The sequence below is a fragment of the Epinephelus fuscoguttatus genome, linkage group LG5 (genome assembly GCF_011397635.1).
Source record: "Epinephelus fuscoguttatus linkage group LG5, E.fuscoguttatus.final_Chr_v1".
Classification (NCBI taxonomy): domain Eukaryota; kingdom Metazoa; phylum Chordata; class Actinopteri; order Perciformes; family Serranidae; genus Epinephelus; species Epinephelus fuscoguttatus.
Window position 1 is genome coordinate 23,972,708 of NC_064756.1, and position 21,996 is coordinate 23,994,703.

Sequence of the window (21,996 nt, forward strand, 5' to 3'; positions counted from 1 at the left end):
TCCTGTTCAAGGTGGGAAGGTGGCACAGCCTCATCATTTTTTATAAAAGGTACGGTCGTGTAAGGGGGGGGGGGGGGGGGGGGGGCAGAACCAAGGAGTGTATAGAAGGGACAGTCAGCAGGATGGGACCATGCATGAATTCCAATCCACCATTGGGAGATTTAAAAGTAGCTGGAAGCTGTTAGCAGCTAACTCAAAGAAGAACAGCAGCCAAAAATGTCTGCAAAATGGCCGGACAATAAGGTCCAGGAGCTCCTTAGCAACCGAGTGGAGGACGAGATCAACCGCCATGTAACAGGGATGCTAAATGATGTTATTGCCATGTTATGCCAAAGTTATTGTTTAAAAAGCTCTGCCAATGTATATGTTACAGATAAAACCAGACACTGCTGTGTTACACATCACACCCGTCGTGCTTCTTTTGCTTCCAAGACGCCAGCATACTATCTAAAATCACGCTGGCGTGGATGTAGTGGCCCTATTGGCAATCTTTGGCTTAGCATGAAGGCTGGAACCAGGGGAGCCCAGGTCTGTTCAAAGGTAACAAAATCCTTCAACTTGCATACCTAAAGCTCACTAACTTACACATTAGCTCTGAGTGTGTGCACTCGGGGGCTATTGTCATAGTTCAGATGTTATTGAATTGTTTGTAGTTTCACCAAAGAGACATTTTACCCCCTGAACATCTCAGATGGTTTAATTCAAATCACTGTTTGAGGCCTAATTAAGAAAAAATATTCATTTTTTTAATACAAACAGCAAAGACTAAAGAATGAATATAAAGAAGAACTTAATCTTCTCAGGCCCCCTCAGATTTATCTTTTGACACTCTGGACTGAACCACTGAACCATGTAAAGTAATTAAAAATGCTCTACCTCAACCACCTACAGAAATAAAATACTCCATATATGCACTGATGCATGAGTATCAACTATCTCATAATATATAATAATATATCAGCCACAGAGGCAAGTTTAAGTTTGATACTGTAAGTGTATCATCCTGATGATACTTCTGTGCTATTACTTTAAATATGATATTGTTTTATATTGTTGTATTGGTGCTTTTACTGAAATGAAGGCTCTGGGCACTTCCTCCACCATTGTTTAGTTTAAATGAGGTCACTTCAGCTTTTCTACATAATAAAAAAGGAAGATAAAGGCAGTAGAATAACAGTAGAGCAGACAGAGACTGATGGGAGGCTCACAGCAGCTAGACCTGAACATATTTGCATGACGGCCACACTTTGCATGTTGACTGAAAAAATTTCACTGAAGAGGAAGTGCTTTGTTAACCTAAATGCAAGTGCAGATAGCTTCTACGAAATTACAAGAAAAAAAAATGTTGTTTTTTTTCATTCACTCCTCCTGCTGCGGAGCCAGGCACTGCTTGATTTAGATTTTATGTGTCGAGGTTTTCAGTTATCTGCCTCTAACACGTCTGCCAATACGAGTCAGAGGAATGTAATTTGTGGTGTTCAGAGCTTCAACAAACGACACTTGAAGAAACCCAACAACAATACGCCTTTTCAGAAACAATGTCACGATTATTGTGGATACTCTGCAGACCTCACTCTGAACAATTATCTTCACTTATCTATTGCTATATTGTATTTCTTTGGTAAAACAGTTAAGTGCTTCCAGTGAAAACTGACCACTTTTTCTTGAAAAGCCACTATTTGTGGAGTTTAATCTGAGTTTAATATTATGGGTTGCAGCTTTTATTTTAAGTTGTCTTTGTTGCATTATTGTCTTCACTGACTCATTGTCAGTGAAGACAGACAGACACAGACATGCGAAAAATCCCAGCCAGTGATGGAAAAGTACATTTACTCAAGTATTTCAAGGTATTTATAATGTCACTTGTTTTTTTGTTTGTTTGTTGTTATAAATTACCAAGATATGGAGTCTTCCCATCTACGTATCTATCTATCTATCTATCTATCTATCTATCTATCTATATCCATGCATCTCCAGATGATCACTTGTGTTCAGATTTTGTTTCTGCCCCGTGCACAGTTATTATGTCCACACTTCTGCTAGCTGCACTGTACACAGCATGCTTGCTACTCATGTTAGCAGTTGTGTCAACACAGCTGGCGATATCGCTGTCAGCAGAATTCAACATGTTTCCATAAGGCAAAACAATGGATGGTCACACAGTTACAGAGCATTAGCACGCTGTCCCCAAAACAGCTACCCCATTTTGCACCGATGACGTTGTCCTTGTCAGGGATATCAGGACAGCGTTAGTGTTTATACTACAAAAGATATGTGGTCAAATGCGTCCCTGACCATCTCCCCAAGTGGTCTGAGTAATCACATCACAATGTGTATATAGCTCTACCCACCTGAGATCAGATCACTTGAGACGCATGTTAATACCAGGTGTTAAGCCCGGTTTTCTGTTCCACTGTGAAATGTTGTGGATGGTCCCTATTTTTGGTCCCCCCTCTTTTGGGGTACCTAGCACACAGATCTGGTACTAAAGGGTGGAGCTGTGAAAGTATATGTTTTTGTTGATTTGTCACAAGGTAGGAACTATAAACAATTTTGTCTGTGGCATAACTAAAAACAGTATGGTTAGAAGACAATAGTTTGCTTACACGCTATAAATATTAGAACTGTGAATGAAATATGAGGAATAGTCAGAAGATCTCCATTTCAGAAAAAAGAATCTGAGTATTCTGGCTCCCACTCCTCTTTGAGTATGGATACTAAACATCAGAACAAAATGAGATGTCTATGGACTGTGTTTCTCTTCCTCCTGCTCTGTATGTGCTTCCTGGATTAGCATTTTGCTCAGTTTGTGATAATGAAACATATATATCAGAGTCATATCTATGCAAACGTACACGATACATTAAACAGGAGTGACAAGAGACAAGGCAATGTGAGTCTTTCCCAGGAACAGTCAGCTATGGCCTCTGGCAGCGAACCTGACCATGAATGAGCTTTAACACTTGACATGAGGATTATAAACAGTGGGGACTTCACTCCATTCACTTCACGTTAACAGTATTTCTATAGCACCTGTCATATTGTCATTTGTCACAGGTCGTTTTCACAAAAGAGTAGACCTTAACCAGACCCTGATGAAATACTTCTGGGTGACAAAGGTCAGGAAACATCAGATTCAGTTCCCACAATGTCTGGTAAGCAGCAGCATTATGGTGTATCTATACATATAGAGGAATAAGCACCACCTGATCTTTACTTTTGGGTACCAGCCAGCTTTGCCGTCTCTTTAGCTTTTCATTCATCCTCCTGATCCATTCACCGACTTGTTCCCACTTACATCAGACAGACAGATTCATCAGGGACAAACTCTCTGTGGGTAATTCGCTCTGTTTCCCATCGTCATCCAAACAGATTCAACAGTGAAACCACCAACAGAGAGACGGCTTAAAGAAATGACCTTGTATTTATGAAGTCTTTGAACTTTTCCCATCTCAGCAGAGGCGCCGCAGCTAAAACATCCCAGACCGCTGAGTGTCTGCAATTCTAACGCTGGGGTCAAAATGAAGCCACGTCCCTAAGACAATCCACAAGATTAGTGATGACCAGGAGGCAAAGCAAAAATCTGGACAAGGAAAGCAGCAGAGACATGGTGAAATATCCTCTGTCATTCTAGTTTTCATATGAATCCATTGACAGCATGATTTACCTGCATTTAAGTGCGGAGCTCGAGCTGAGCACAAAGACACCCACAAAGCTTAATTAACACGATGTATCTTTTTGTTTATTCTGTGCACAAACAGAAGTCTAAAGATGACAATATGTGGTTTAGAGGCAGTGACAAAAACACCCTCCCGAGCATGTCTTCCCTGACACAAAGGCCTAACTCCCAACCCAATCACCACAAAAAAATGTTGACATTGGACGTTTCAGCAAACCACAGATATGTTACATGTGCACATTTTTATGTACCGTACACGTTAAAACTTCACATTTCAGAAACACTGTGGATAATGTGCAGCACAGTTACTCAAGTTAGCTGCGGGGGGGGGGGGGGGGGGGGGGTTAGTGTTTCAGTTGCGGCACTGTTTGAGTCTGTACTGTGGCCCCTTACTGCATGTTGTCCCATTCTAATCTAATAAGGGCCAACAAAGTCTAAAAATTCATCTTAAAAAAGGTAGAGATCTGGTGTAAAATGCCCCATTTGGAGAGTGCAATAATGGCTGGAAAAGCAGCGGTGTCGCAATAAAAAACAACTGCTTTTTGGGCCTGTTTCGTAGTGCCACAAAATACCCACATTTAGCGCCTAATAAGCTGCTGCGAATAAAGCAGTGACTTACTGAATAAACCCTTTTTTGTTTTTATTTTTTCAGTTGGTCTCAAACAATGATCTACAGCCTGGCAGGTACCTTGGCTAGGTGACATATCATCCACCATCCTCTTCACCTCCCGCTGACATAGATGGCTCCTATACTACTGTAAAACTTCAATTAGTAGCCCAGGCTATTATTTGCTTAAAGCACTGAAGCTTATATTTGGGACATATCTATATTGGAGAGGCCTTAAATTCTTTTTACGCAAAACTGTTGCTTAGCAAAGATGGGAAAAGACAATCAGATTGTTTATTTGAAATAGTATGAATGATACTTGAATAAAAAATAGCCTAGCTCTGACAGACGGCATCAGAGAGAGGGAGTGTTTTGGCACTTTTTACAGTGCTTGCCTTGAGGATAACGGCACCCAACATGCCAACCCAACATCACTTTATCCTGTCAAAACAATATTGACAACTTGGATTCATTTTTATGAAAAACCCCTTTGATTCTTTTGATCAGTGGAACCTTGCGGACTAACGGAGTATAAATAACTTGCCAGGTTATCAAGGAATTAATCAGATTCAGAGGAAGGGAGTTGCCATTTCTTTTATCGTCATGCCAGTAAATCTAAATGAATTACGGTCTTCCCTGGTGCTCATGGTTTTCGTAAAATGAAAGTTTACAAACAATGATATGATACGTACAAAGCATTTAAATGTAACGTATCTGTGGTTTGGAGACACGTTCAATGCCAACATTTTTTTATGGCAACTGGGTTGGGAGCTCAGCCTATGTGTCAGGGAAGACATGACTTCATGAATTGTTCCAAATTGTTTTTACATGTGTTTTTTATGGATCAAACAGACAAAGTAGCCCAAAACATGTTAATTTGTGTGGCGAATGTTTAAACCTTGGACAGAGCTACGCAAGCTTTTTCTTAGCTGCAGGCTGTAGCTTCATACTAGATGCACAGACATAAGAGTGGTGCCAATCTTCTCATACAACATCTAACATGTCTAACAAGAAGTAGTCGTGATGGAGAGGTAGAAAAATGTGTGTGGCTTAATTTCACGAAGACAAATGACAACAGCCTGTAAAATTATAAAACAAGTGAGGACAGAAACACCAGCAATATGCTGAAACATCTTTCTCCACAACATGGGCCTAAAGACCAGGAATGGCATGTATTTGACTCTCTACACGAGTGCCACTGCTTTCCAACCAATTAGCACATCCATAACTGAGGGTAAATATCCTGAATATCCTAAATATCACGTGCATGCCTTCTCTCTACTCAGTTTCATCACTGTGTTCAGATGCTGAAAAACCTTTCTGGGGCTACTGTTTTCCCCACACAGAAAATTGATCAGGAGTTAATAAGGGAATCAATAAAGAGTCGGACCAATGAGCAGATTCAATAATGGCATTGGTGTCAACAAAATCTTACCAATTCCCAGCTCTATACATTTCTAATTTTCAAAATAAAGTACTTCTACATGCACAAATTAGTACCATTATCTGTCATTAGTACAACGCTCCTTTGCGCCTCCTGTCCTTCCCCTGTTGTCTTAGACAAGGTCCTGGATCTTTTGTTTGGTATTTAATCCTATTTTATCTGTACTAGATGTCACGGAAACTTGGATAAAATCAGTCGTTTAAAAAAAGTGAGACATCAGCAGACGGCCAGAGCTTTAACCAGAGCAATCACTGCACAGACTTACAGGGATGAAACCCCCTCCCTGCAATCTTGATAACATTATACGCAAAACAAACACAACACAACAAATTACAACTTTGTTCGCATTCATAAGCAAACACAGAAACACACACATTCGACTGCACACATCTCCCCGAGGAGATTAGCGGGAGAAAGAAAGAAAGACCAAGCGAGGGAGGGCAGGGGACAGAGAGAGCTCACCTTTCCTCATAATGACTACGCTCACCTGTTCATCCCCTCACCTGGGGCAGGGGGATCACTCTCCCTCTCTCCCTCCCTCCCTCCCCTTCCTCCACCTCCTCCCTCCACCTCCTCCCTCCACCTCCCAGAGATGGCCAGATAAAGCGAGCCTTTCAGCCCCAAATGCACTGATGCTGCCACTGTGTGTCCCAGCTCCCTCCCTCTCTCCCTGCAGCCCAGCCCTGAAACTGATCCAGGTAGGCTTTCTGACGGAGAACTTTCTCACACTCCTGTACCTGCCAATCACACACCTCCCCAACACACAGGAGGAAAAAGTGTGACACACACACGCATTACATACACAGCACACACAGAAGCGCACACAAAAGTAAACTGTACACAGATAAGGGAAGATAATTGGCTCTGGGACAGAGAGTCTCACAGGTAAATGGGCTGATACTAATCAAGAAGAAACCTAAGCCAACTGCATGTTACATTCTTGTGAGTGTGTGCTCAGGTCAGCGTGGATACATAAGGTGTGTGTGTGTCACGCTGGAGCTTCACCTGGGTTTTGTGTCATATTAGAAACATTATCATAACATGAAATTAATCAAATTACAGCCATAAGGTCTTTTGTTGCCATTTCTGTTATCCTTTCATTATGAGACAGACGGCAGCCATGCTGAGAGCGATCAAAGGCTAAAAGAAAGGAAGAAAAGACCACAGGAGGAAAAACGAAGAAACCATCAAAACCTCTGCAATCCCTTGAAAAATCGTGGCTCACTCCTTGGTGTCCTTGCCAAGCCGCTCTTAAAGGGATTTTCTCTAACTCTGGTTTTATTGATAAACACACATTAATTGCTGAAATAAAGACTCAAGGAAAGATGCGACTAATGTGTGATAATGGAGGGATGGACTGATGGATTTTTAGACTTTAAGAGCTCTGCTTTAAGAGTATATTTGTTACTGCTTCTCACTTTCCTGACCTTGTGGGTATTTCAGGGCTCAAAGAAACCCCGAGGCGTGTGAAATGATGGGATACACATATTAGGGTCGCACCTTATTTTGATCGCAATTCACCCACATAATGACCATTTGTAAATCATTTCAGCATAATGATGAGCCAGTAATCCGTGCATAGCCCACCTATTTTGGAAGGCTGTGATCATGTGACCAATGCACTGATGGGAGTAAAGAATAAAGCAGGAAGAGGTCCCACAGGGAAGAAGGTTGGGGCCATGAATGGATCATAAAGACATTCCCCCGTGACCTTCCAAAGGAGACCGGTGTTCGGAACCAGACTTTGAATGGACTTTGAGTCATTTTAAGGTACGTTGTCACCACGTTTCTTTTCCTGAACCTAATTACAATAACTTTACTCTCCTAAACCTAACCTCTGAAAGTGCATAACTTTACGTTGAGTACATAAGCCATTCATGGGGCGCCAATTCGTAGGATATCATATGAACCATTTAGTGTCCATTTTCATAGGATATCATATGAACTGTTGTATGAGGGTACGTTGCTAACAACAGTGAAACTATACCAAAAGATCCATAATCCAAGTCTCATTTATCCAGTTGTATGATCATTTCGTCTCAAACACATGTGACACTGAACTAAAAGTGGGGCGTTTTTGCCTAAACCTTAAAAGATTATCAAAATACTTACTCGACTGATGATTTCCAATCTAATGCATCATAATGTGTGTTAATTATACATATTTAAGAGTAAAACACGATTTATAGTAGACAAATAGTCAATTATAGGGGTTAACACACATTAATTTGTGTGGTGAGGGGGAAAAACTCCTTTAATCCTGCTTACTAATCTTTGAGGGTTTTTTCAGTTTTTTTCCTACATAATTGGAAAAGAAATAAAGAAAGGGAGAGAGAGGGAGGAATGGAGGAGGAAAGAGTAAGGTGGATTGAATAATCGATATCTCCTCCTCGGCCACACTCGCCCACTGTTGTGTTAATGGCAGATTAATTGGTCTGCTCTTTAATGAGGACGCAAGATGGAGCAGCCGGCAGCGTGATGTGTGATCGAGACGCAGGTTGTTCGATACACCCCAAAGGAGGAAACGAAAAGACCAAAAGTCTGAGTGCAGAAAGTTCAGGATGGATGCAGGAAAGGAGGGAGAAAGAGGGCAGAAAGGTGCAGAGGAAAGAAAAGATGTGACTCTGTGGAAGGAGGGAGAAACATTATTGTGTAGTAGCACATAGTGAGTATCAAACTATAAATGAGACTCTATAATATAGTTGTGGCGTAATGTCTTTTATCATCTATTGCTGTATGTGATTGTCGAAACAGTTTCCAACCTTTATGGCTTCTGACATTTTATATTAAAGTCTACCTGATAACAGTTCTGGTCTCAGTCTAAAAAAAAGATAGTTTCCCTTCTCAAATTGTTTAATTTGAAGGGTTTTAGAGACCAACGATATGAAAATGCATCATTGTAATGGCACAGTGTTGCCTTGAGCTATATGCTATAGTCCCTGACACACCAAGCTGGTGGTTGTCCATTGGCTAATGTTGGGCCGCAGATGAGTGTCTGTTGCTCTTGTTTTTGTGGTGTGTCTTTCACTGTTGGCACTAGTCTGCCCTTGTCGACTTATTTTTGGCCAATTCGGCATGTTAAATCGGGGTCTGACCAGGCAGAGGTGCTGTGGCAGTTTTGTTCAGTGGACAGGAAGAGAAAGACAAGTGAGGAAAGCAAACAAATGACTTAAGTCAAGAGGGGGTGAGGTAAAAAGAAACTTGTTCTTTTAGCCTTAGATTTCTTTAGCAGAAAAATTTTGTAATCGTAATTGTTCGCTAGTTTACAGTAAACATTCTTTGTTCTTTCAACATCAGCTTGTGTTGTTAATGTGCTAACTGGTTAACTAGCGTCCTTAATCTGTCCTGTCCGTCTTATGGTTTCTCTTTTTGAACGATAAATTCAGGTTGTTCAAGTGCAACTTCCTAGCTGTGACAAAGACCACGTGAGGTGACACAATAGTTGGGATGCTAACATGTAGCTCATAATATTTACCACCATCTTAGTTAACGTGTGTTGACATTTGCTAATTAACACTAAACACAAAGTACAGCTGAAGTTGGAAATGTATTTAGATTTAAGGGTATTTGGTTGTTAATCAAAGTTTTGGTCAAAGTAAAATTTCAGTTCAAACATAGCCAGCCTTGTTAAATATATGGTGAATGCTGTGTGAAATAGTGCCTCTGTTTTCTCCCCAGTAGGATTGGGACAAATTGTATTGATTCTTTGTGAAGTTACTCTTTGTTTAGGGCAAGTTGTCCCACCTCTGCTATAATTTCATTGTCTGGATTAACACTACGAATCAAAGCAGTCACTTAAAAATAAAATGTCTCCATAAAGGATTACTGAAATTCACTGTGATGTACATTAACTAGTTAGTTTAACAGGGGGATATTCCCATACCTAAACAAATACTGTGATTATAAAATTATACCATGTAGTATTTTTTAAAAGGGGTTTTTGTTATTGTGTTTAATTTGTCGCCCAGCCCTCCAGTACTTTCAGCCGCACACAAGAGGAGAGAAAAGGTGTAAAAGCATGTGACTCTGAACTCATCATTGTTATTCCACTCTAGCCTCAGTTTGAGTGTATTGTTGTACTTGAAGCTTAGCCTGTTCCCTTGGTAACCATACTGATCACCAGCACTGCCCCTGTACTTACTGGCCATGCGTATTTGAAGGGAATGACAATGTGTCCATTAGTCCCATCCTCTCCTCCTCCTCCTCCTCCTCCTGCATCGTGTCCTCGGTGGCGAAGCGACTGGGAGTTTCCACCCAGGATCCCTGTGCTGCCCGATCCGAAGGTGCAGGCTCCGGTTGGGACAACCCGGGCCTGGTACTCCTTAAGGCAGGCTTGGAAGAAAGTGTCACATTGGTCCCTGGCAGAGCAGCGCTGCCCCCCACTGGCCTGGAGGTCGCAGCAGTCTCCAGTCTGCAGAAGTCCAAGCGGGTTTTGGAAGTGATGGATCTGAAGCTCAAACATCCCGACTGCACACACAGCCTGAGTCCAGAGAGAGGAGAAGGGTGGGAAAGAGAGAGTTAACATTGCTGGTTACTAAACAGGCACAGTGCATGGAAAGATGAGCAGTTATATGCTTTACTAGCCTGGTTCCAGACCATAGACCCCGCCCACTCAACTGAGTAGGCTTGCATCTCTGGTCTGGCATACTGCAATGAATTTGCGATTTATCTCGTCCAAACAATGGAAGGACCAATGAACGCTGGGGGTGGGGGCGGGTCTAGCGATTAGCCAATCAGCGCCACACTGATGTCAAGCTGTGCGCCGGTGGGTAACTGGTGAGGATAGCAACAATGGCGACCGCTACAGATCCTACAGACACATTAACGATGCTATCGAGGTATTTCGCCACTATTCGCTTAATGGAGGACCAAATTAAGGAAGCTGCTAAACTGGATTTAACGGTGATGCAGCTGGGCGTGCACGACGACGGAGACATTTTAAACGGGCAATGCTCGCTTGTTTTCGGCACCCCCGAGGCATGGATACTAATGACGTCAGATTCTGGGTGAGTCGTTGATCTCTACTGATTGGTTAGGGAAAAATCAAATTCCCTCCCCCTTGTAAATCGCCTTCAATGGAGGCGATGTCAGACTGAAGGTTTTGGGAGCTTCAGTTTGACACTCAGGCTAATGCTTCACAGCAGTATGCAGAAAGTCAACAGGTAGGGTAATTTAAATTTGTGTGAACATTCAGGTCACAGCATGCTGCCTGCTGCATGCTGCATGCTGCACGCTGCACGCTTTAAAGGCCTAGTGTGTTGGATTTAGTGGCATCTAGCGGATGAGGTTGCAAATTGAAACCTCCCCTGTATGCCAAGCTTGTAGGAGAACTATGGTGGCTGACGTGAATACATGAACGGCCCTATCAAGAGCCAGTGTTTGGTTTTTCTGTTCTGGGCTACTGTAGAAACATGACAGTGCAACATAGCGAACTCTGTGGAGGGGAATCCGCTCCATATGTAGATTTAAACAGCTCATTCTAAGGTAACAAAAACACAACAATTCTTATTTTCATGTGAATCTACACTAAGAAAATATACTTATTATCTTAAATTAAATTTCAGCCAATACACCCCCCTAAATCCTTCACAGTGGGCCTTTAAAGTCAGGTGGCCTCATGGTGGAGGAAGCAGAGGCTGCAGGTCACTGAGATTGTTGCTAAGTTAAAGATGATGTGGCTTTTAAAATGAGGACGTGTTTGAGTCATCACATGAGGTCAAAGTTTAAGGGTCAGGGGCAGTACGTTAAACTCAAAGAGAAATTTGCAGTAGCAGCCAACTGAACTGAACTGACTAAGACAGACCAGAAATGTGCCAGGACAGTTTTTGGGCTGCTTTTCAGAGCCATAAAATATCTTGGACAGGAAGGACTTCCACTGTGGGGGCACATCTATTGGGATGGAGTTTTATGGGAGCTAATAATGAGCGGACGTAACATTATGATCTGCCTTGGGGAAGTGAGTGGTTTCAGTCAGCAGAACACTGATGTCCGCCACCATTGAAAGGGAAATATTACAAATTTTGGCACATGCAGTCCAAAGATGAATTGTGTCTGAGGCGAGAGAGCGCAGATACTTTGGAATAATGAAACCACTGATGATGAGTACGTCTGAGAAGCAGTCCTGTAGCTCCTCAACCAAATCATCAGAATGAATGTACGAAATGTAGACTTCTGCAAACCACAGATGTGTAACGTTTGAACCTTATTGTTCTAGCTTAAAGTAACTGCTTATGGTGGCACAATCATGGCTTGAATTGTCACCAATGTCTTAAAAAACCCACCAGATTAGTGGCACCATTGCTGCTTGAATTGTCACCAATGTTTTCTTTGTTTTTTGTTGGTCTAGAATGGCTGTCTGCAGCTGGCAACCGTCTCACCTAAGTGGGTGCGTTTACACTGCGCAGCACCCTTCAGAAAAAATATGTTCCCGCGCACATGGTTGTAGATACCAATTAAATTACAAAAATGGACAGGAAGTATTTCAGCAAGACAGATGAAAGAAGCCTTCAGTGAAAAATGAAAGCATGTGTAACAGAGGCTAGACGAGACCAGAGATTTCTTGCAGAGAGGCAGATGTGAAGACTTTCAGCAGTGATTAAAGAAAATATCAGACACAACTATAAATTGTTGTTTTTACCCTCTGGTTTTTGTACAACAAATGAGATATAACATGGTAATTAGTGAGCTTTAGGCGTGCTACTGGAGAGATTTTTTAAACAGAGCCAGGCTAGCTGTTTTCCCCAGTTTCCAGTCTTTATGCTAAGCTACGCTGATCATCTCCTGGCTGTAGCTCCATATTTACTGTACAGACATGTGAGTGGTGTCAATGTTCTCATCTGACTCTCCACAAGAAAGCGATTGAGCATATTTCTACAGACTATTCTTCTAACTTCCTCAATTGTTGTCAGATTGTTCCTGACATCAAACATTTAGACCACAAAAATATGAAGACAGCAAAGATGAAGGTTCACCATGTCTTCTTCATTTATTGTTAATGGTCATCATCAGAAATAACTGATGACCACTGTAAGGACACACAAACCTCCAGCTTTTGCAGGAAATTAAAGGCCATTTTGGGGATGATGGTTTGGCAACTTTTGTGCAGAACCACCATTTTTAAAATGAACGTGACTCTAAAGGAACTAATTCAGCAAAACTATTAATGACAGACGGCTGCATAGGACCAAACACTAACTGTAAACTGAGAACAGAACCAGAATCCCTTCACTCTGTCGGTCAGTTTAGACATCTTCTCCTTAAAAGTAAGATATAGATAGCCTAACAAGACATAACTTTGATCACCACAACTCTGTCTGACCTCCAGTAGAGGCCACATCATATTTTTCCATCCGAATCATGCAGACACCACAACACTACTGCCACTTAATGTTGTTAATCTCTCAACTTTCTCATCTTTCTTTCTTTCTTCACTCCACCTTTGTGTCACCACCACCACTCCCTTCTTATTTCTCACTCTCTCTTCCCTGGGGACAGTAACACTAAGGGTACTCCTCCTCCTCCTCCTCCTCCCTCCCTTCTTTCTCTATCAGAGAACAAGCTGTAACAACCCTGTCATTTCTTTTTCTTTGGTTATCAACTCTTCTCTGCATTGTTGCCGTGCTCCTTTTCATCTGTCTCCCTTTCTTTTCTCTGTGTTCCCTCCCTCTGTTTAAAGATGGGTGGAGAGGACACACAGATACACACAGACATACACACACTACCGTTAACAAGACCCCCTGGGATTCTCAGAGCACCGGGGTCAGGTATGTGCGTGCATGTTTGTTTGTGTGTGTGTGCTCCTGTCTGTCTGTCTGTGTGTCACTGTAGCAGAATAAAACAATGGCTTTGGCTTCTTACAACAACTGCAGACACAAAAACATGAAGCCTCTGTTATCTCAGTTTGCCATGAAACCCCCACTGATGAATAAATCTGAATAATTCACAGCCCCTTTTTGGCATTCTCGCACAAACACCGAACTTAACGATCGCTCATTAAGTCCGAGAATCAGAGTTATATATCCCCCGCGGTGCTGTGCGCTTCATCATGGACAGAAATCACCACGGCCAACACGCTCTCATGTCTCTGCTGCCCAGCACATGGGCCAGGATCTCAGTCGCCCCATTGTGTTTGGTTTGCGTGTCCCTCTCCTGCCCCTGTCCCTGAGCTGAGCGGGGGTGAGGGGGTGAGGTGGGAGGGGTCAGTGAGATGGAGAGGGGGGTGAACTGGTCTACATCAAAAGGCTTGTGGAGATACAGTGGCGCTCATCACTCTACATCCTCCTTTCTTCCTCTCCTCCTCTTGCTGCCCGAGCCATTCCCTGCATACCAGCATTTCAGCGCTCAGGCTGACCAGAGAGAGAGAGACAGAGAGGGAGAGGGACAGTCGGGGCTCAGACCATGTCTGCAGGAGAGCTTTGGGCAGTTAAAGGATTGCTACACCCAAAACTCAGGGTGGCTTATAACAAATCCTCTCCATCTAAAGACATCTAAGGCTCGGTAACTGAACTCTGTTTAACTGTGAAAGACAGGTGAGACCGTTATAAGGTAGTCCAGCAGTTTGAGAAAGAGCGCAGGGTTGAAGGAAAAGAAAAGAAGTTAAAGAAAGTTAAAGAAAATTACAATAATTCAGTAAAATGTTTTTCCTTGTATCAAGCGCTGCAGTTTGAGTAAGACAACTGTAGTTCACCCTGTAACGACACCATCCAAAGGCACAAAACAAACTCACAGAATGACAAACATCAAATATTTGAACTATGTCAGGATGACTCACAATAATCGACACAACTTTGCTCTCAGTATACCTGAGAGTTTCTTTGTGCCTAAACATCACAAGTTAAACAATGCATACTTCATGTAAAATTCTGCTTCAGAGGCTTTTCCACCCTGATCAGAATACAGTTCTCTGATATATCGATGAATATCTACTGTGACCATGTTTAAAGATAGTGAACGTTGTGCAAAATATTCTCAATCAGCGGCTTCAGTTCAAAAGAATCTGTATTAGGAAATGTGTGGATAAGTGCACGTGAAATGACAGTGTGAAGTAGACTGACTGGGTGTGGAAAAACTGAGACATACTGATGAAATTGCACTTATTTTACTTTAGACACCTCAGGCTGTTTATCTGTTTTGCAAAAGGATGAACATCTACAGAATCTACTTGAAGCTGATGGTACTTACAGGTTGGTTACATTGGTCCGGCCCATCTGAGATCAAATTGGGCTGTATGAGTCCCAGAAACTAAAATGAGTTTGACACCCCTGCTTTAAAATACAAGTTTTGTGTCACTGCAAATGCTCAGTTCATCTATTATATGATCAACAGAAAACTTATGGGAAACACTTTTGATAATAATCGATTAATCATTTAAGTTAATTTTCAGTAAAAATGAATGGATGGTTGGGAGTGAGATGGTGGTTCTTAAAGACATCACAGAACCCTGTTTCTTTCACTGTTTTTGTGACTACAGTTTACTTACGTGTAGAAACTAATAAAGATAGTTGGAAAAAAGTGCCAAACGAGAAGACTTCCTGTTTTACGTTGTCTGTTATGATAATAAACTGAGTATCTTTGGGTTTAGAATTATTGTTCGGCCAAAACAAGCTTTTGATAGAAGTCACTTTAGACTTGTAAACTTGTGTCAGCATTTAAACTATTTTCTGACATATTACAGACCAAACTAGGAAAACACTCGGAGAGCGCAGACCTCCGCTAGGCAGCTCGGATTTCCTGCCATCTAATTATTTTATCCACTTCGCTTCAACTGATCACCACCAAAATTTTATCATCTGTTCCTTGTCCCATTATCAACCTTTCCTGAAAATTAAATCAAAATCCATTCAGAACTTTTTGAGTTATTTTGCAGACAAACAAACAGACAGACAAATAGACTAACGCCGGCGAAAACATAACCTCCTTGGCAGAGGTAATAATGGACAGTATTTAGCAGATTAACTGATAATGAAAATATTTCTTGATTGCAGCCCTGTATTATTGTACGTCAATCAGCATCTCTACACCTTGTCAAGTCACACTGAAACTGATCTGGAGGCAAGGGCACAGGTTTTGTTTCAACATTGAGGGGGGACATATATGAGGTAGAAGGTTTGGGGCATCCTCTACAAGAACATTTTTGGCATCAACACTTAAATTCTAGTGGATTCTTATGCACCAATTTGTGCCCTCTCTGCACAAATTTATGGTATACGTGTCTTAACTTTTGTTGAGATAAAGGTCCTCTGCTCCTTTCATGTTTTCATTTTGGGGGACAAATGCATGTGTTCTAAATACTGACCCCCATCCCCTGAAATCTACCCCTACATCTGGAGGGATCTGTTGAACTCTTGTTAGAGGAACAGGTTTTCTTTTTAGAAAAAATTTACTTACAATTGATTTTCTTTGGAAAATTGATTTTCTTCAGTTCTAAGATCTTTTGCTTATCAAGACTCCAACAAATACACGCTCTGTTTTGTGGGAAACAGTTTATGCCACTGAAGCGAGACACATATTAGAGAAATCTAATGACGGAGTGTGAACTAATCAAATTTTACCTTTTGGATCTGGCAAACTGAAAATGATTTTGCAAAGCTAAAATTTACATTGTCACAGTATCTGCTCACACTACGCTACAGTGTGAGACCTGGGAATGATAAAGTGGACAACAGACAACATGAAGTGACCACTGGACAGTCAATAAGCTTCACTTATGAACCACTAATTTCTAAGCAGCTCTGGGTACCTCCTCATGAACATGGCCTCCTGCCTCCTGCATTAATAAATAGTCACCAGCAGCAGCAGTGGATCCAGAGTGTGTGTTTCTCACTGCAGTGCAGTCAGAGAATGGAGGGAGTGGAGTGTGTTGTTCTTCAGCTGTGAAGAGGTTGCAGAGGTGCGGAGAGAGACATGCAGAGCTGCCCGAACGTTCAACATTCACACGCCCTGGAGTTTACTCGGCTGTGGCCCCCAGGCTCTACACACACCCAAGACACAGATGCTGGATGTGAGCTCAGTGTTTAGAAAAAACACGCGCACACACTCACAGACACACACATGTGCACACTGAAGAGCACCTCTGGGCCTGTTCTTGCTACTGCTGGGTCCTGTCACACATCCTGATCAGGCCAGCAGCTTCTTGACAGCTCGCAGGGCAAAGAAAGGGAAAAATATTTTGTGGTTTTGCACCTTCATGCCCGATATGATGTTGGCATAGAAACAAAAGCTTTCCATGCTGCCACAATAATGCCCACAATACCATGAGCAGCTTGCCAGATGCATTTATACAAGTTGCTGCAGTGACCATGCTGTAATCTATAAAGCTTTATAACACACAAAAGAAAGTCTGCATCCATGCAACCATGGGATATAATGACAGAGGTGATAAGGAACAGTCAGAAAGTGGCTGATAATTGTAAAATAAATATATAAATATATATATAGACAATGCACCAGTGGGCAAATGTGCTAAAGATGGAGATGCAGAGAAATGCAGATGCAGTCACTCCTTTATTAACCAGCGAACAAGAAGTGGAAGCTGTAATAAGGGGGTGTGGTGCGTAATTAAGGTGCTTTTGATTCTCCATTATTTCACTGAGGAGCCATCACAGTCCCTCAAGAAGACTTTAGGGTTTTATTCAGCACTGAATACCCAAAATTAAATCAGCTTTAACCTCTTATCATGCTTGATTAATGTTCTCTGCCTCATTATATTCTGTTTGGCATAGGCTATAATAATAAATAGTGACTTATTTATAATGATGAAAATGTGATTTAGCTGTAATATTTGTATGCAAACACATATTTTGCTGTGACATTTGCACCCCATGCTTCTAAAACACGACCACAGTAGTTTTCAGTTGCGTGGGATAATAGGCACCAGCGGGCTGAAACAACAGGTGGGCACAGCGCCATGTAGGAGCAGAATGAGGGCAGCACAAAGAGGGAAGGGACAGTGTGTATGGACTCCATTATTGACCGTTTTCACGCAGCTGTGATGAGAAATACAGGCTTAACCACAGTTAAAAGTCCGCCACGAGGGTTTAAGGGCATGCCGCCCGAAATAGCACTTAATCGGTGGCTTACCTGTGGTTGTATCGTGAGCGCGGCGAGAAAAATCACAGTCCGCTGCAGGTGGAGGTGTTCACGGTGTCGGTCACTCCTCATGTCTGGCTTCCCGGTGATCTTTCCGCTCCCGTTCCTGGGATCCACCCGAGTCAGCCTGTGCGCTCTTGTGCTCTCCATCCCTGCGTCAGTGGATTGGGGACCGTGTTGTGCGCTTTGGCGGCGGCGGTGCTGGTGATGGTGGTGTCCCCCTCCTCCTCCCTCGCTGCGTCCGTCCGTCCGCCCAGCTCTCCTACTCTCCGGTCTTAAACCCTGAAACTCCCGCAGAGTCACTTCATCGCGTCCAGGTCAGAGAAACCATAACTACCTCTGCCTTGGAACCAGCTTGGATTTATTACCAACCCACAGACCCACAAACACACACACCTGATCACCCCCTTGCCGCTGTGTCCAGGGTGGATTTCCACTGGGAATGACACATGCACACAAACACCTACAGGGCACACAAACACACTCCCCTTGCGCTGTATTCCTCCCACCACCTGCGTTAAGAGGCTTTAAAGGTCCAATCTGCCGGCTCACTTCACTTGAACTCTCATCCCAATTAGCTCACACTCTCTCTTCTCCTTCTTCTGTCTCTCTCCAAGCCTGATCAAGCCACACAGAAAAACTGAAAAAGAAACCTAATAACATCCCACGTCGTGATGAGTGCGTGAAAGCAGGCACCAAAGTTGCGTCTCTCCAGCGGAATGATTTCACTTTGCGCCCTTCTCATCTGTGCGGCTGGTTGGTCATTTGTTAACCCGATACGAAGCCCGGCGGCAACACAGTCAGTGTGGGAAACAATGAGAGAGAGAGACAGAGAGAGGGAGAGCATGGAGGGTGTGTCCTGAGGCAGGGAATATCCGTCTTTCAGCCCTTGTCCGGATGGTTCCCAGCGCGCACCAATGCGCTCATCCCTCTCCCTGTCTGTACACTTTGCGCAACCTGCGGACCAACCCAAAACTTTTTTTCCTCACTTTTTTGTCACATTTACACATGGGATTAACCTGAACGGTTTCAGTTCCCCTCCGTGGGTTTTCTATTTCCTCTTTACCTATTGTAGAACCTCGCAGGTCCCTCTCCTCCAGTTTCAGGCCTTTGCTCGCTTCAAAGCTCCGCCGCTCCAATTAACTGTTTTTCACAGTTTTGCTCGGGCGGCCTCTGAATGGGAAAGTTTCTATAGGCGTTTGAAGCCGTAGCACCCCATAATTAAAATGCCGCTCTCCTGTGGATGGTGACATTGAAGTTATTCAGAAGTATATTGACCAAAACAGACAAGAAAAGACACGAAACTGGCAACTTTGGAGAGTCTTTTTTCTTAAAGGTGACTGGCTGATGCGCGCACGGTCAGAGCACACGTGACGCAGGTGCCTAACGCCCTCCTGCACACCTTATTTCTTATTAAATGTGACCAGCAAGCTCGCATTTGTGATCAGACTTGTTTCAACAGCTGCCGGTCTGAACTGTGCTCACATGCCGCTGCTTAATGATGCCGCCGGCTGCAATAAATACTAACCGGCTGAGCGCATTAATATAAAAGAGAATTGTAGGGTGTATAGGCATCTTTTTGAATACTGGCACCGGTCACATGGCATATTTTCCACGTCTGACTTCCAGGGCTCGTCTTGTCGGATCCAGGACCTCCAAACAATGTACCTTCTTCATCGGAGGAAATCTAATGAGATTCTGCCTCCCTCCTCCAAGGCCCTGTTGCTCAAGAGCTTCCCTGACAACCGCTGGTGTTTCCGCGGCCTGGCACTCTGCATTGACCCCCGGAGCAGAACAGAGGGCTCTTAAGGAGCAGAGGGGTTGATTTGCATAGCGGAGCAGTGACCTCCAAACACGAGCTGAATTCTAACCAACCATCCGGAAACACGAAGACATCAGTGGGTCTGCTCCGGGGCTGCAGTGTGAGGTTCACCTGAGGAAGAAGAGTCACCAAACACCTGGAACTTCTTCACTCTGTGCGTCTCGTTACCGCCAGGGAAGTGTTGTGAGTTGTGTATTTGGCACCATCTAATGGTCACACGTGTCATTTTGTGAAGAAACTTAAGATGCACAATTTATTGATCCCCACTGAGTCCACAGAAGACAGTTAGACCTTAATGAGAGCATGGACAGGTTGCGAGAAAGTTCGGCCCTGGGCTCAGACATGCAAAAGGCCCCACCACCTCTCCACACAGGGGCAAGATGCTGTTTAGCCTCTTGCTGTTGTTTTGCGCCTCTTTGTAGTTACACATCCATTTTTTTGTCTCTTTGTAGTCATTTGTGTCTCTTTAAGGCTATTTGGTTTGCACCTTTTTGTAGGCCTGCTTTTTGGGCCTCTTCTTGGTCAGTGCGTGTTAATTCAAGTGACGTTTTGCAAAATCACCACCACGTCATCCCGTGTCAGTTGTCTTTGTACATCCATGATCTACATAGGGAGTCTGACACGTTGTTCTAAAGTAGCTCCGAACTGATGAACCAAACACTGTCTCTAGACAGGACCATCCACGTTATCCAACATAGTTCTCCTACAGCCTTGGCACAAGAGAGAAGTCTCAGTTAGGTGCAATCTGTAACCTCACAGCCTTATGCCACTAAATCCTACACAGTAGACTAAATATCAAAGAGTGCCCGTGGATGCAAGTATGCAACATCACAAGCGGATTTTTGATCTCACACCCAGATACATCTCTAACGATTAGCTCCCAGGATAAGTAGAAGTTGCCTTTCAGTCCCTGCAACTGAAAGATCACTGTGTTGGTGAATGGGAAGGCACTAGGCATGTTGCCAAGAGCATGCAACACACACACACACACACACACACACACACTACTCTCTCTCTCTCTCTCTCCCTCACTCACTCACACATGGCGCCCTGGTGGCTAAGGTCAGTGCTTTCTCAAGGCAAAATAAGGGAGTGTGGAAAGGCTTGGGAAACTACAGAAGAATGTGCATTTCTGCGTACGCTGTTGAACTGACCTGAAGACAATTACTCCGGCCACAGTTTAAGTCCACAACAGGGAGGCCCTGTGTTCACGGGGCACAGTCGATAGCATGGGTCTAAATTAAGCTTTTCAGGCCTAAATCACACATCACTCTGCCCCACACTCATCAATCCAGCCTCTGAGAGGAGGTGGTGGTCCTTATTGGCCTGTAATTACTACAGTGTGCAGAGGCCTCTGAGGGTGTGCTGCAAAACACACAGCAGGCATTTACTAATTGGCAACCTCCAGACAATTGTAACCATTTGCATTCATTAGATATTTGTTCAGATTACTCACAAACACTGTGTACAAAGGAGGCCTACAACACAAGAATTCTGAGGTACTTTTACTTTACGTAAGAACCTATATGTAACTTTTCCACACTGAAATGTCTAAAAACAACTAAACCAGTGTTATATATTTGGCAAAGTCGTAATACTCACATTATCCCAAATGTTTCCAACAATTTTCAAACCCCAAGAAATCTGTCAGTTTAATTAAGGACATGGCCTGTGTCATTTGGTCGCTGTTGACTGTCAGTGGCTTCATTATTGTCATATCCCCCTTTGTGCCTGTGTCTGGGCTGCGGTTGTCTGCAAGCTGCTGTCATAAATGGACTTTTTATCCAGTTTTAAGCCACATTTTTATGATACACTTTGTAGATCTTGGTCTTTTTTAGCTTTGTATATATTTTAACCAGATGAAGGATTTTAAGTAATTGGGCGTCTGGATCTTAAGTTAGCAGAGAAACAAGCTGAGCAAACGTTTCCAGCCCCTGCTGTGCCGAACAGCACCAAAGAAAACACTACTTTTCAATGTGAAACTGCTTTATTTAGTGTTTTTATTAGTTTAAATCACATGGTCAATTGGTTTTGTGGCGGAAGAATCTTTGGTGAATTACTTTGTTTCCTCTAAATAGCTCCTGAATGTCCGGGTTTTCAGTTATCAGAGAAAATAAGTGAGCAAACAGTAGCAGATGCTGGGCTAGCAGCCCCTCCATGATGTGCCGAAATGAGTCGGAGAAACACCTGTTTGTAACGTGAAACTGCTTTATTCAATGTTTTTACAGGTTTAACCTCTGCGGATATTTCAGCTCCTTTTAAAAAATGTCTCAACGGTAAACACTGAAGGAATCCTAACCGGGAGAAATTGATTGCAATGCAATTGCTCCCTCTTTTGATTTGTTTTGATTGAAAGC

General features: G+C 43.0%; 1 protein-coding gene across 1 annotated transcript in view; it reads right to left on the reverse strand.

The window, feature by feature from the left end:
* The window catches only part of LOC125889349 (protein jagged-1b), a 65,063-nt gene extending 45,966 nt beyond the window's left edge, over positions 1 to 19,097 (reverse strand). The window contains exons 1-2 of the mRNA XM_049577230.1: positions 17,809 to 19,097; positions 9,872 to 10,210 (exon numbers count right to left, since the gene is read on the reverse strand). Coding sequence (XP_049433187.1) covers positions 9,872 to 10,210; positions 17,809 to 17,967 — 498 coding nt within the window. The 5' untranslated portion in view covers positions 17,968 to 19,097. The remainder of the gene's footprint in view (positions 1 to 9,871; positions 10,211 to 17,808) is intronic.
* Positions 19,098 to 21,996: the final 2,899 nt, after the last annotated feature.